The 14,616-nt window shown below is 47.4% G+C and overlaps 1 protein-coding gene across 1 annotated transcript in view; it reads left to right on the plus strand.

The window, feature by feature from the left end:
- The window catches only part of T265_05389 (hypothetical protein), a gene marked incomplete at both ends in the record, with an annotated part of 46,505 nt that extends 34,215 nt beyond the window's left edge, over positions 1–12,290 (plus strand). The window contains 2 exons of the mRNA XM_009170387.1: positions 6,349–6,613; positions 11,317–12,290. Coding sequence (XP_009168651.1) covers positions 6,349–6,585 — 237 coding nt within the window. The remainder of the gene's footprint in view (positions 1–6,348; positions 6,614–11,316) is intronic.
- Positions 12,291–14,616: the final 2,326 nt, after the last annotated feature.

Genomic DNA, 14,616 nt, shown 5'->3' on the forward strand with positions numbered 1-14,616 from the left:
CAGTAAATAAATTCGCGCTCTAACCACTTGGTCCATCTTGCCTCCCTGTCAAGGAACAACAGCTTGGAAGTCGATGAGTTGGGCTGGCGGCCATGAATTGTTGTATCTGTTTGTGTGTTCAATGATTCGCACGTTATCTACGCAGTGGGGTCAAACGGCAAAATGTTTGAGTACGATGGCGCCTGAGATCTTTGGACCAAATCCAACAACGTCACACTTTTCAGCCGTGCCGTCGACCAAAGAACCCGAAAACGATCACTCGAAGCCCTTAATAGAGCTATGGATGAACACTGCATGGTTACACACTGTGAATTCAAGGTCCGGTTCATTGAACAACCTCACTGAAAGGGCTTGTGCACAAAGAAACTCCCAACAATATTTTTTAAGCCCTTATTCGAGAAGCAACAAGTACACACACACACACACACTTTCGTGACAGCCATTTACAAATCATCCAAGAAGGATTTCAAAAGCCGGTCATCCACGATGTTATCCACTGAGGCGAAACACGCGTTTCATGCCAGTTGATTTCCCTTGGCCTATGCTCCAAACTGCATCTCTACGGTCAAACTTTGATTAGCGAGCCTTGTTTGTTGGAGCCCAATGATGTGCTTTTCGTATTTGTTGCTTTCTCAGTACGGTCTGGCAGGCATCCGAATTCAGAGCACTTTGCTCCTCCGGGTTGTTCACCGGTACGAACATGACAACAGCAGCAGCACACTGTCTTGCTTATGTGTAGCCATTCAGTCACAGAAGGAAAGCACCGCAAATCATGAAACTGCTTCTTGTGTGTTCCAAGTGCAGCAACAACAACAAAACCGGTGTGTACTTGCTCACCTCACAAACTAGACGCATACGGTATTTCGTTCAGGACAATCGATCGGCACCCTTGTCAGTAGCGGCGTGCCGTTTCATGGTACCTGTTTCACTTCCTGTTACCGGAATCCAATGGTTTCACAACGTTTTAAGCTCCGTTGTGTTTTCCCTAATTGGGAAATCGACCTACCTCATGAAAAAGGGTGTTTTAACGCGATAGGTTGTTTGTCTCACGAGGAGACAGACCTAAAGCAACACAGTGACCCCTTCCGTCCGCAGTCGCATCGCCTTCGACCAGTAACTCAAATCTACCAGCTGCTTATAGCAGTGGAGTTTAACGCATACGCGTAGGCTTTGTGCCCGTTTAAAATCACCCTTCTGTGATTCAAACAGGACAGTAGTATAGGCTTGCATGCCACGACAATATGATGCCTCAACTGGGGAGAGAAAAGTCATCAGCTTTGTTTCGTTCCGTTTCAAACATTGTTCCAAACCATACGCTTTTCTTGAGCTTTTCTTGAATCCCCAAAAGATCCGGCTGAAGTAGTAAGGGTTTGCGCTAAATTTTCTTCTGTCCCTCCCCCTCCCCCCTCCCTGCAACAGCCGGCTTTCCTTCTATCGCTGTCTACGTTTATGTCGGAGCAAATGGCCGAAATACGCTAGGCAGGGGGTATTCAGAAGAATTCAAGCCATTTCACTCCATTTATAAAGCCGAACAACTTTTGACTTCAACAATTGAACCTATTTTCTTTGAACTTGTGGTGGTCGTGGCGATTTCTCCTTTACTGGGAAAATCTGTTCGAACTGACATGTCCGGATGTCACACCACGCGGATGTTGATATCTGCTGCGTACCCCGGAATTCGGCTGTAAAGACGATGTCGCTGTTCTGACTCATATAAGCATCAGTGACTTCGAAGCCTGGAGAAATCCTCGGGCAGTGGGTTCAGGTTCAGGTATTAGGAGAGCAGAAGCTGACGTCCTGTGGAATCCACTGGTTGAGCGATTGGGAATCGGCCGGTTCACGATGCTTCCACAGATGATCGACCATTCATCGCTGATGTGATCAGCTATCGTTGGCTCTGTTTGAATCTTTCGTGGCAATTTATCCCACTATTAGAGTGAAGACAGTATACGACGGCAGTCTGTGTAGGACGCGTCTTTTCTTGTCATTGTGAACTTCCTGTTAGTTCAGTTGAAGAACGTGGCAGACAGACGGGAAATAGTTGAAGACATACCACTTTGAAGGTGGAAACGGCATCCATCCATGTTCGTCTACAATTACGGTTCCACAGTGTCTGTATCCTAAGCGTGACCGGTCGTTTTGTTCGGAGATTCTCGCTCATGTCACCGAACAGTAGTCAGGCCTGTAAACCGTTGATCTTACGAATGTGGTAAAGTTCTCCGGCACCGACTGCGAGTTCCGGCTAGCGGGTTCTTCTTATGGCTAAAAACGCAATAGCATCAGGCGACGTTGACGCTTGGTATGGTCCGAGACGTAGCGGATCCAAACACACTTTCCTAACCACGGTCTCTTGTGGGACGACCTGTCCTAATGAGATGCACCTTCTATCATCGGACATGCATCCTACCGATTGTGGAAGATTGATTTCAAGCGTGACCGGTCGTTTTGTTCGGAGATTCTCGCTCATGTCACCGAACAGTAGTCAGGCCTGTAAACCGTTGATCTTACGAATGTGGTAAAGTTCTCCGGCACCGACTGCGAGTTCCGGCTAGCGGGTTCTTCTTATGGCTAAAAACGCAATAGCATCAGGCGACGTGACGCTTGGTATGGTCCGAGACCGTAGCGAATCCAAGCACACTTTCTTAGCCACGGTCTCTTGTGGGACGGCCTGTCCTAATATGGTGCACCTTCTTTCATCCGGCATGCATCTTACCGATAGTGGCAGATTGATTTTGCCAAAGAGCCGTTGAACGGTACTCAAGTCCTTTTGTAAAGCAACAAAGTCCTCTGATTCCTGGAGTGTTCCCCAACTTATTAGGTCGTCAGCAGAAAGTAATCAGTCGGACAGAAGCGACTGTGGCCTACTGACATAAACATTGGACAGTAGAGGCCCGAAAGCGTGACAGAGTTTCACTGACCCTCACTTGAAAACTTCGGCGTTCCAGAAAGTCATTGGTCCTCGGCTCGGTAGGGAGGCATATGCCTCAAGCGTCCTCATTAGTACTGCCGATCAAATTCCTTGCTAAACTCTATCAGCAAGAGATAGTTCAACGGTTAGGGTGCGAACTTACTGACCGGAAGATCTTCGGTTCGAACCCAACCTCTTCATCTCGACTGCCTCTGTCTAGACTTGGGCAAAACAGCAGTATCTCAGCTCCCGCGATTCCTCCGGATTGCATGGTGGCTACGAGAACGCATGAACTGCTCCGCGGGGTCTGTTTTTGTTCACCACGTTGCCATCATAATCATCCACCTAATCCATTGTTCCATCAGTTTGTCCACGACTGATGTGAGGCATGGCGGTACGCAATTCGCAGCATCGTGGAAAGGTTTGATGGCAACCACTTTCCAGTCATCTGGAACGATACCCATGTATGGTGACATGGTGCATGATGTTGCTAGAGGCGATTGGATTCCATCCGGTCCGAGTACTTGTTAGACATCCATGTGCTGAAGAAGGTGTAATCCACCACTGTGGTGTGACGGTGGTGACGTGTTTAGCTAAACGGGGGCATCGTCCATGTGACACTCGCACCGGATTGGTCAACTGTTACACGTCTGACCTACACAGTTTCCCGGTCCTCCAGTTTGGGAGTCGGAACACGTGTGGTGACTCGTTCCCTAAAAAATGCAATGCACCGACAATCCCCGCCCTACATCGCTATGTGGCGGTCAGACATTTGAGCCAAAGACTTTGCTTCAAAACCCTGGTCGTCCTCTCGCCGAGGTTTTGGTGCCCTGGCAGAATTCCACTTCGCGTACAGCCATGGTTTGGACAACTAAAAATAGTGTCATACCAAATCGGCTGGGTTGCCCCAGTTGCTGCAGGGCGAGTAGATGAAACAATCGATTCCTGATGCCTTCCTTTCTCTTCAATGCACTTTTTCATTTCACTTCATTGATAACATTCCTTGTAGGACCATCCTTTAGGACTGATGACTTCACTGGTGGCGACAGTTGCGGGTCAGCCGGCGCCAACAGTCTCAAGCGTCGATGCTGGGTTTTTCTGGCCGCTTTTAATGTTCGCACTCACACTTACTCGTCTGAAATTAATGTGTGCTGTGCATCAGAAGTAAGAATTCAAGCTTCACTACGGAATCGTTGAGCTTCCATTTACTCGCCTCTGGTAATCCATAGGCCGCTACGACAGGCTCTACAGCGGTCGGTATTGTTCTTGGTCACCCGGCGGAAAGACCTTTACTTGACTAGATACACTTGATGGTTTAGTGGTTAGAGCGCGAATCTACTGACCGGGAGGTCCGTGCTTCGAACCCGACCATTACTTTCCGACTTCCTCTGTCTGGGCTTGGGCAACCTGGCGGTATCTCAGCCCTCGTGCTTCCTTCCGGTGGCATGGCAGTTAGGTACCGAAAGGGTGCTACAGCTAAACGATCTAAATGATTTCTATGCTTTTCAACTGGCAACGCTTGATAGCCTGATGCGTTTAGCCAAACAAGAAAGCCAATGAACGTGCAAATCAGCTGATCTACTGAACACTGACGCTTACAAATGTGTGCAGCCGAAAACGAGCTGTTCATATGGCTCACGTGGAAAGTTCTAGGTGGGCCAAAAAGCGATACGAGGGTCGGTGTAGAACAACCAATTAAATCTGTCTCAACGAAAACGAGTAATTCCATTCGTAGTTGTGTAATCGGAGCTGGTTCTCCTAATAATCTGGAATATGCAAACGACATCATTCCATTTTTGAGGAAGCCACAGTTATCTTTGGATGAATTGACTAAACTCGTCCCGTCCTTTGGTACGGTCTTTGTATCGACATGCAATCACTGAAGGTGCCATTTACAATCAAACAAGAGGCACTGAAGGTTATGCGACGCTTTACTTATTGTAGAAGTTTCTGTAAGTTCCAGTCGTAGTGTGACAGATGAAGTCAATGCACGAATCTCTAAGACTCGAGTCGCTAATTCGAGATACGTGTGGTGACAAGCGGTCAATCTCTGAATCTCAAGGGACATGTGTATCAAGCGATAGTACGGGCTTTTTCTTGTATAGTTGTGAGATCCAGCCTCTGTGAGCAGCGGAGGCTCATCCTTCGAAGTCCATGTTCGTTGGGAGAGTCTGGTGATCTTTTCCCACGGGTTTTCAGGCAAAACGGAACGGAATATTTTGGAGTCGCACGGGCGTCTTTTCAGCGCAGTGTTGCCCAGATCACCTTCACAGTGCAATCATGTTCTGATTTCCAGGCGTGGACGCGTCTCTGTGCCAAATCTCCACCCAGCTTCTGTTGCCATGAGACCCTTGGAAACAAGACCTTAAAATTAGGAGAAAGATAAGTGAAACTGAGACAGGCGGTCCACTAAACGATATCAGAGATATCGTCGAGTGGAAACCGCGTACCTCATGCGTTGTCAATTTTAGTATCACCTCAGCTGTAGCACCCTTTCGATGCCTAACCGCCATTCCACCAGAAGGAAGCATGAGGGCTCGGATACTGCCAGCTTGCCTAAGCCTAGACAGGGGAAGTCGAGAGGCACAGTTGGGTTAGAACCACAGACAGTAAATCCGCACTCTAATCACTGAGCCTTCTCACACTTAGTACTACTTAGACCTACTGCAAGTAGTATGCGATGAGCATTTCAGCTACTGAACAGATTACTCTATTACATGCTATAGGGAATGCAACGATTGTCCTAGGGCTTAGATACTTTCCTGCACAGCTGATCTCTGTTCTGTGATATTATAGTGGACTAAGCTGCTTGAATTCCCCTAACCTGCACGCATAGCCCATTACTTGATTCCCTTTGCTTAAGATGGTGAGCGAAATTGCTTTAGTGCCTTTGTCTGACCGATTTCCGTTATTCTGTGACAATAGAGATGCCAGTCTGCACGCACACTGCTAAATCGGTATTTGGGATAGCATGTCAACCTATCGGTAATCGAATACTATTGTTAATCGTAGGTTTAGGAGCAAATACTCTCTCTGTGTGTGTATGGCTATACCCTGTGGGAACTGACTGCTGAGCTGTTGTCAACATGGAACGATCGTGTGGTGGGCTTGCTGTCATTATGCCGAGGTTGCGCTTTGGCAAGCAGCCCGAAATCCGATTGAGTACGCTTGGGTGTGAGGGTAAACGAGCCGACCGACCCCCATGTAGACGAACGTTACCCAAACCTAGTTACACAATTGGAACGTTTCCGATAGATCTGAGCGGATCACTTCCGAGCGTAAGTTGAAACTATCACCCTCTGTTACTATTTATGGTCGGAGCAACAACTTGCTGTCGTCTCTCCTGAAACTGTATCCGGTCAGGATTTCAACAATAGTAGGACTTTTCCAGACACAATGATGATACCTTGTTGATTCAGTGTCCTCTCTGATCTGAATAGGCACTGGAGATTATCGATCAAGTTGCCGAGGAACTACATATCCGCTACTGCGATCTCCCCATCCCTCAGTGGGCCGAGGAGCTATTGGCCAAAGAATATCCAATGGCACCACTGACCACCACGGCCGCCTTCACTGCCTTCAACAATAACACGGATCACTTATCCGTGCTCAAGGAGATGTTGGTAAATTCATCGGTCGATTCCTCGTCAGTGTGCCCGTACAAGAAAAGGCAGTGAGAATCGCACTACGAAGAAGAACTTTCGGGTAAGTTGAATACACATGCAAAGTTTACTCTCGTGTTTTGGTACGAAAGATGTCACCGCCTGATCTGGGAAATCTAGGCTGTGTTCAGGTAGTTTTTTCATCTTATGAAAAGGGGGTTCGTAAGTTCTGTAAAGCAACATGTGCTTGCGGGGAATGGTCCAAGCGCATCTTAGTCATGACTGTTGGATGGCGAAGATAATCCCGTCCGTCCAACGTGTCACAGCCTTTTAATGTTCACAACAAGGCGAGATGGCTCAGTGGCTAAAGCGCGAATTTACTGACCGGGATGTCTGTTGTTCGAACCCGACCTCTGCTTCGCAAATTCCCCTGTGTGGACTTGGGCAACCTAGAAGTATCCCACCCATCGTGGAATTTTTGGGTGGCATGACAGCTAGGCACCGAAAGGATGCTACAGCTGAACGACTTTCTTTTACGTGAAGGCGATACACAGGACGTCGTGGACGTTCTCGACTTCGGATGTTTCTCCGAATTTGATGAAACATCTGCAATGTTTTGGGCACGTGTTATTCGCTCGGCGGACAATCAAACATTTGTATCACTGACGTCAGAACCGACTAGAGACAACTTGTTCTCTCTGTGGATTAGGCAGCCTCTCACTAGAAATCATTTCTGAAACCGACTCACCTCGCCTCATGAAATTTCGTCCCTACACCAAGGTGGCATAAGGCAGACCATTCTGATGGGACAGCTGATGCAGTTGCGTAGTCACACAAAGCATCATCAATACGTCTCTTTTATTCATAGCAAATGTGCACACCTGCTTCTCCAGGTCACGCATTCACCCTGCCGCCATTAGTTAGAACAAAACTGAGTATCAGCGCCACCCCGCACATTCCTTAGTTCAGTAAATTTCGTTGCAAGAATTTGATTTATCGATTGATCGTGCCGCCTAGTTAACAATTGGTGACTTGCATACCGAAATCTCCTTTCCAGAAGGCATCCAGTCATCCCATCGATCTGGAATGGTAAAGGTGGACGCCTTGTACAAGGTTCTAGTAACCGTACGACACGAGTACAGCTCACCATTGAAAACTGGTAGAGCGGATTTGAATATATTGGGCTACCGATATGAGTGTTTGTCGGCCAACCAATTTATGATTATTGTGGACGCTCACTTCTGTATCAGATGCAACAAGATGTCGCTAAACGTGGTTGGTTGCAGGATCGCTGTACTTTGAACGTCAATTTCGTGTCATATACTCTGATTCAAGGGTGCTTGGTGCCAAATCCTGTCTATGTGCAATTGGCCTACTAGCCTAGAGGTTCACCAGATGCCGAATGGCGATGTTTCTCAATCGGAATGAAACAACAGTGATAAGAAATAATAATCGTTCAGCTGTAGTGCCCTTTCGGTGCCTAGCTGCCATGCCACCCAAATAAAGCACGAGGGCTGGGATACTGTCAGGTTGCCCAAGCCTAGACAGGGGAAGTCGAGAGGCAGAGGTCGGGGTCGAACCACGAACCTTCCGATCAGTGAATTCGCGCTCTAACCACTTGAGCCATCTCGCCCATGAAACAACAGTGCTTCTCAGCTTTTTGTCCAAGATGGAATTCGCTTGCAGGACAAATCTCCACCGGCACATCCTATAGCTAAGAGCTCTGATAGGTCGCGGCAACTGGAAGAATACGCAAATCAAACAAGAACTCTGAAGCGTGAAAACGTACGAATTACGCCAGCTTATGGTCAGTCATCAGTAGTCACTTTGACTTCATTGACAGCCTCGGAGAGTCATTTGTAATGGATAGCCCCTATCTGGGCGGATACAACAGCTACCAGATAAGTGTCGGCTCATTCCTCTTCAACGTGAGGCGAACAGCCATCCTAGTTTATTCGCCTTGTGAGGAGAGTTTGGAATTTTCAATGGAGATTTCGTCCTGTAAGGGAAGCCGACAAGTGCTGTGTTCAGCTGTTTCATTCTCAGTGGAAATCGTCAACAGTGCGCATCTCACGAAAACTCGGCAGGGAGTTTCGGACCCGCGACCTCCTGGCTGGTAGTTTGAACTGTTCGGCCACGAGCGGCAGTGACTAATTCACATGTAGTCAGGATTTAGCGCCATTCATCCTTCAATCACGTGTTGACTGGATATGGAAGAGCAGGAAACAACCGTTTTCGGATTTCACACCCCTAAGGAGAACACCTTTCGGAGGTCCCATTATTCCTCCTCAACAAGGTGGTTCCTCGTCACAGGCGCACTGAAAAAAAAGCGTCACGAGCTTTTGTACTTGGATAAAGAAACTTAATTCGTTTTCGGAAAAGTTTGGTGACAATCGGTAGATTTATTGCTGGACGGCGTTTCGCTTTTGACACAAAAGCTTCGTCAGGCCAAGTGACTAGGTTCCGAGGTTGGTCGAGATTTAAGGCGGAAGGAGAACCAATCAGCTGAGGCAAGCTAAATCTCTGTTGGGTGTCGGCCGAGGGATTTTAGTGTGTTAGAGTGATTGAACAAGTGTTGGGTCGATGGGGAAACCTACATGTGTTTGGGTCCAGCCTAGGGTCTAGTTCTTCTGGTTCGGTTCATTTGATGGTCCCTCGTGAAGTTCGTTTAAACCTTCCGTCAGTCTGTGTGGGTAAGCTAGTGCTAAGATAGTTGTGTAGGAGGGATGCTGTGACCTTTGTTCGGGTTGGAGTCTCCACCACCCGGTTTTTTCTAATGCTCATACGTGGATTGACAACCACACCGTCACGTGTCAACTCGGTTTAGCTAAGATCGCTTTCCACACGCTCGCTAGCTCCACGCCCTCGATTCTATTCACGCTGTGATGCTTAGTAATTTCCGTCGTCTCGGCTATCAGCCGCAGTCCCCGTCTTGAAATTTCCACATTCTCCAGATCTATTCTGTGTCCCGTGTCTAAGGCGTGTACCGCCATCGCTGAGTCTTTGGCCAGCGTTTGGTATTCTTCTGCATCCTTCTTTTATGTTCACCAATTCTGATGTGCAATTCCCTGGCAGTTTGCTCTATATGAACCTTAGCGCAATCGTTGCAGTTAATTTTATACACACAGTCCCTAGTCCTTTCAACCGACAGCCTCCATGAAGGTTGGACACAATTATCCGTTCTCCTGACTATCCAGTGCTGTCGCATATTCGTTACTGATGAATATCGACGAACCTGCATAGGCAGTTTCAGCCCCCGTTACCCTGATCGTTTCAGACCTGTGTCTTCGTGGCTAAATAACACACTCGTCACGATGACTTCTCCTTACAACAAATACGACGGCATTTCCTGGAAGCTCTTTAATCTTTGTGTTGCTTACGTCGTCTCATTGTCTTCGATCGATGTGCAGTTTCAACCAAAGGCACTGTGCGCTTGCCTGCCTAAATTATCGGTCAAATCCATTCCGATTCAGAAGATTTGGTAACTCCGCTGTGCTTATGGCATAATGTGGTCCGAGCAATTGTCAAGTGTCTGATACAGGAATTCTTGAGTCACTCGCGGCCAGGGCGATCCCGGCAGTCAGTTGCTCACAGGACCATTGAATGTACCTCCTCGGTCGTTGCCGAAGGGTTTGTAAACCATTCGTGAAGCTCAACGTTTTCGAACATGAACACGAAAAGTTGGCGTTCGTAGTCCACAGTACCCTTTACGGGTCTCAATTATTCGTTTTTTTGGGATCAGGAACAAGTTTGCAGGTCTAACAGGCGACCAAAGCAGCGCAGTTTTGATCCATGCACCCCTCCGGCCAAAACTTGACGGTGTGAGTTGCCGGTTTGCTCATTCTCAACCTCCTGTTTGCGATTAGTTGTGTGAATACCCGGATGCGTCACTTTAGGACAAGTTAAAATGGCTCGACGAAAGAAGGAATAAGAGCAGATGAACACACACACACACACACACAAGCATGCCAAAAGGGTCATGACACCGGTGCTTTGCCGAGCTGAACAAAACCATTCGGGGCTTGGCCAATTTGCAAACGCGGTGGGTGAAAAAATAAACACAAATATTAGGTCTTTAGCTTCGGAAATGGTAGTCAACTCACGAAGGTGGGGAGTGAGTCAACTGTTAGGGGAATCGGAACAGTTTTCCTTTTTGGTTATGGCTCGAGGACACATTTCACGCCCTCCCAGTAAACTCCTCCATGAGATTGTTCCTCCCCTTTCCTTGTTGAGAGGTCCCTGTATTCACCAGGGACCCATTCCCATAAGTATCCAGCACAGCCGTCCAGTATAATTAAACGCCCCGATTCTTTGAGCACACCTAACAGGAACTAACAAAGAACAAACCGATTGAATGTATGCAACATGATAAGTAGACTTGAGAGTCTCATTTGCACGAATTCAGCCGAGACAATTCATCTCAGTGATCATCATCAGTCATGTTCCCTCATTCAGTTACTTCATCGATCATGGTGGTCACATCAAGACAGCCAGAAGTGAAAGCTTTACTTCACTTTTCTGTACGCCACTCAGGAACTCGTGATTTACCTGTAACACGCCTGTTCCAAAACAAGGTGGTATTGCTTGGTTTAGAGACCCACTCATTTTCCCATCCCGTTACCGAAGTACGAGGTTAACATCTGTTAACTCAAGCTGGATCCCAAAAACGCTTTTCTATCTGTTCACTGAGTACAAATGTCCATCTAACACGCGTGTTTCTATCCTATTCAATGTGTTTTGCACCACGCCGCCGCCATCAGTATCTATGCAAATCTGTCCCCCACTCTCTCTCTCACACACACACAGAAACCTAATCGAGGAAACCCCCTTCTCCAACAACCTGGATGTCCTAACAGACCTTGCCGTACTTGGTGCTGCAGCCTTTCGCGCAACAGACGCATTTCGCAACATTCTCGACCATCATCAGTCCATAGGATTTTTCGTTGACCATCGCACTCGACTTCGACCCGAGGACATCCGGTATCCTTTGCGCTACATTCGTTACTGTGATTGCTATTCACAAGACCAGTACTCTACACTAACCCTCAACAGACTGTGCCTCTTGACTTCTAGGTTTTTGGCTTTGTGTTCGTTTTGTTTTCTCTGCGCGCGCACGCGTGTGTGCGTTTCGTTTTCTCTCGTTCTCTGGTGTGCTTATGTGATAGGCTTGAGCCCCCCCACCGCCTTATTGTGCCGGTGCGTGCGTCTGTGTTAAATTATTTTTCTTCGGCTGTTTCCAGATGTTTCTAGATTACAGTAATGGGGCTGTGCTTTTCGCCAGCGAACACCTGTTGTGTCCGCTGCGATAGAATGTATTTGAGTTTTGTTCTCCACTCCACCCGCCCACCCACCCCTCGCCCCAATAGTATTTTTCCATTATCACCTTTGGCTGTGCAGCACCCCATCCCATGCAACAGTTTCCTTTTCCGGGTTGTATTTTGTTAACTCTTGATGATTACTGTTCACTAACCAAATATATCCTGTGTATAACCGGGCTGTGTGTGTGTGTGTGCCTGAGCCCCAGATTGCTCAATGGTTCGAACCTAACCGTGGCATCCTGGTGGTTTTGGACAATCTGACAGTACTTCAGCCATCGTGCTTCCTTTGAGTAGCGTGGTGGCTATGCTCCGGTCGGTTTCTCGCCTCTTGGATACGCACGTCGATGATAAAACGGTGGGGCACTCGCCTCTTCCACACCATTCACTTCGTGTATCCACCGTGAAACTTATGATGTTTTTTTTATTTACTGGATATCTTTCGGAATTGTATGCATATGATTACCGGTTGGTAATCGCATGTTGTCTCGTAGACATGAGTTTGGTGCGGGCCTGATTCTCTATTCTCACCACCATCATAACTGGTTGGACACTGGCCTATCCATGGACGCGATGAATCAGTGATTAGAGCGCGAATTTACCGACCGGAAGATCCGTGGTTCGAACCCGACGTGTCTGTCTCTCGACTTCCTCTGTTCAGGCTTGGGCAACCTGGCACAGTATCCCATCCCTCGTGCTTCCTTCTGGTGGCATGGCAGTTAGGTACCGAGAAAGTGCTACAGTTGAACAATTTAACCATGGAATTCGGTCGATACCGCGGTGGTGTTCGTCGATACTTTGTTGTTTTTTCACCTGACCTAGGGCAAAGTACCGAAGCAACAGAGGTCACACTTGGTAGGTGACCCATCCCAACAGATTCGCGACTCAAATGTTTTTTTCTCTGACTGCTCCCACTAAACGCAGTTGAAACCGCCTTCCAGCACACTTCAATTCGGCTTGGTTGATACAGCTATTGTGGCAGCAGTGTTTACATACACTATAAGTGAGAACTTGATATATTCAATTCATTTATGAGAGTGCTGGTTACGGAGCTGTAACAGAGTGATGGTATCATCATCGATAGCATGACATCAGTGTTCAACACCGATGCTTCACTGCCCTACAACCATGACTTATTTGAAAGCCTTGTTGTAAAAAAAGACTAAAGGTGGACGGGGGAGGGACTTAGTGCTAGCTTAATACGACCATTCCGGGGTACATACACCTCCTGACATTCACTCAGGCAATCTGGATGGAAACTGACAACAAGAACGCCACTGACATCGATTGGCAGCCATATCTTGTAGTGTCTCCCACCAGGCACAGTGAGGATCACGCGGTCCCCATCCTGGAAGGCGAGTAGCACCGACAGCACCCAAGCGTTTCGTGATCTCCTTCATACCCCAGGTCAAGGGTTGGCCACTTCTCTGCCTCTGCCCACTTTGAACTGGGCAAACGATCGTCAGGTGGATGAGAACAGTCAGCCTACGGGAAGTGATTACAGCTGGTTGCAACCAGCTCAACGAAAAATAAACAGAGGGTTGGTGATAGTTGTCATCTTGGTGATAGTGGGCGTCGAAGGCTGATGTCAGTTGTGTGTTTGTGCGCCCTTCTCGGTCGACAACTGAGACAGTATCTTCGAAAGGAGCCACACATTGGAGTTAGTTATGGAATGACCGTCTGTCTATGGACTAAGATATGAGCTGGGATGACAGTGTAAACAGAAGATCAATTGTTTTCCCCACCTTTCGTTCGATTGCCCTGCCTCCTTGTTTGCATGCCACTTGAGTATTTGAACAGTCAAGGGGCGTGCGTTTGCACAAGCAGAGGTTGAAAGCATTTGTCTCTCCAAACATATATATATATATATATATATATATATCGTTCATCTGTAACACCCTCTCGNTCTCGCCCCCTCTCCAACCAACAACATGTGAAAATGAATCTTCCATTCGCATTTCCGATCAATCAACAGACGGCTTCCTAACAACTCAATGAGCGCAAAATCTATTCGCAGTCGACTCAGGTAGTGACGTGATTGCGTAACCGGGCTCATTCTGTTTTTATTAGGAGGGAGACTGCATTATCTTCATTTGTGTTTTGACAGACAGAAAAATGCTAACCTTACCACAGGGCCGTACTAGTTTTTCCTAATACTGAGTCGCGTGTGGAATTTGATTAGTGGCACAGTAGTCGAAATTTGAAGCCAATCTATAGTTTTTAAAAACGAGAGCACTCTACAGCTGTTAAGATCCATCAGTAGTACGCCTTCGGCAAGTCTCTTGGGAGATTCGAACCCGGGAATTTACTGACCCTTAGCGAACGATGCCATTCGTTCACCAGTGGCTGATCAGCATCTTGATTAACTCGCTAGTGGGTACTCGAAACAGGCGAGGTAAGCACCATTTGAATGGATGATCCCTCTCGCCATCTCTCCACAAAAGAGATGCGAAAGCTTTGGCATTCCCTCGACCCCTCAGTCAGAATTCTCTAAAAGTTACTGAATAGTGTCTTGGTTTTTATACCGATGGTACTTTCCAGATGAGGTGCGACTGAAAACGACCGTTCCCACACACTTATTTTTTATATCATCTTGAAGCTGTGCCGAGATGTATGGGTGTTGCCCCCTGTCTCCGGACAGAATTCACTGCCGCTGAAATCACCCTGTTGTGAAGAGTCAGCTCTCAAGGACCATAGCAAACAAATGATGACCTTGACTACTGTGTTCAGTTTTCTAGAGTTTTCTAACGATAATTAAATGGCTGGCATAACAATCCGGGGATGATGAAGG

Source organism: Opisthorchis viverrini (assembly GCF_000715545.1).
Source record: "Opisthorchis viverrini unplaced genomic scaffold opera_v5_101, whole genome shotgun sequence".
NCBI lineage: Eukaryota > Metazoa > Platyhelminthes > Trematoda > Opisthorchiida > Opisthorchiidae > Opisthorchis > Opisthorchis viverrini.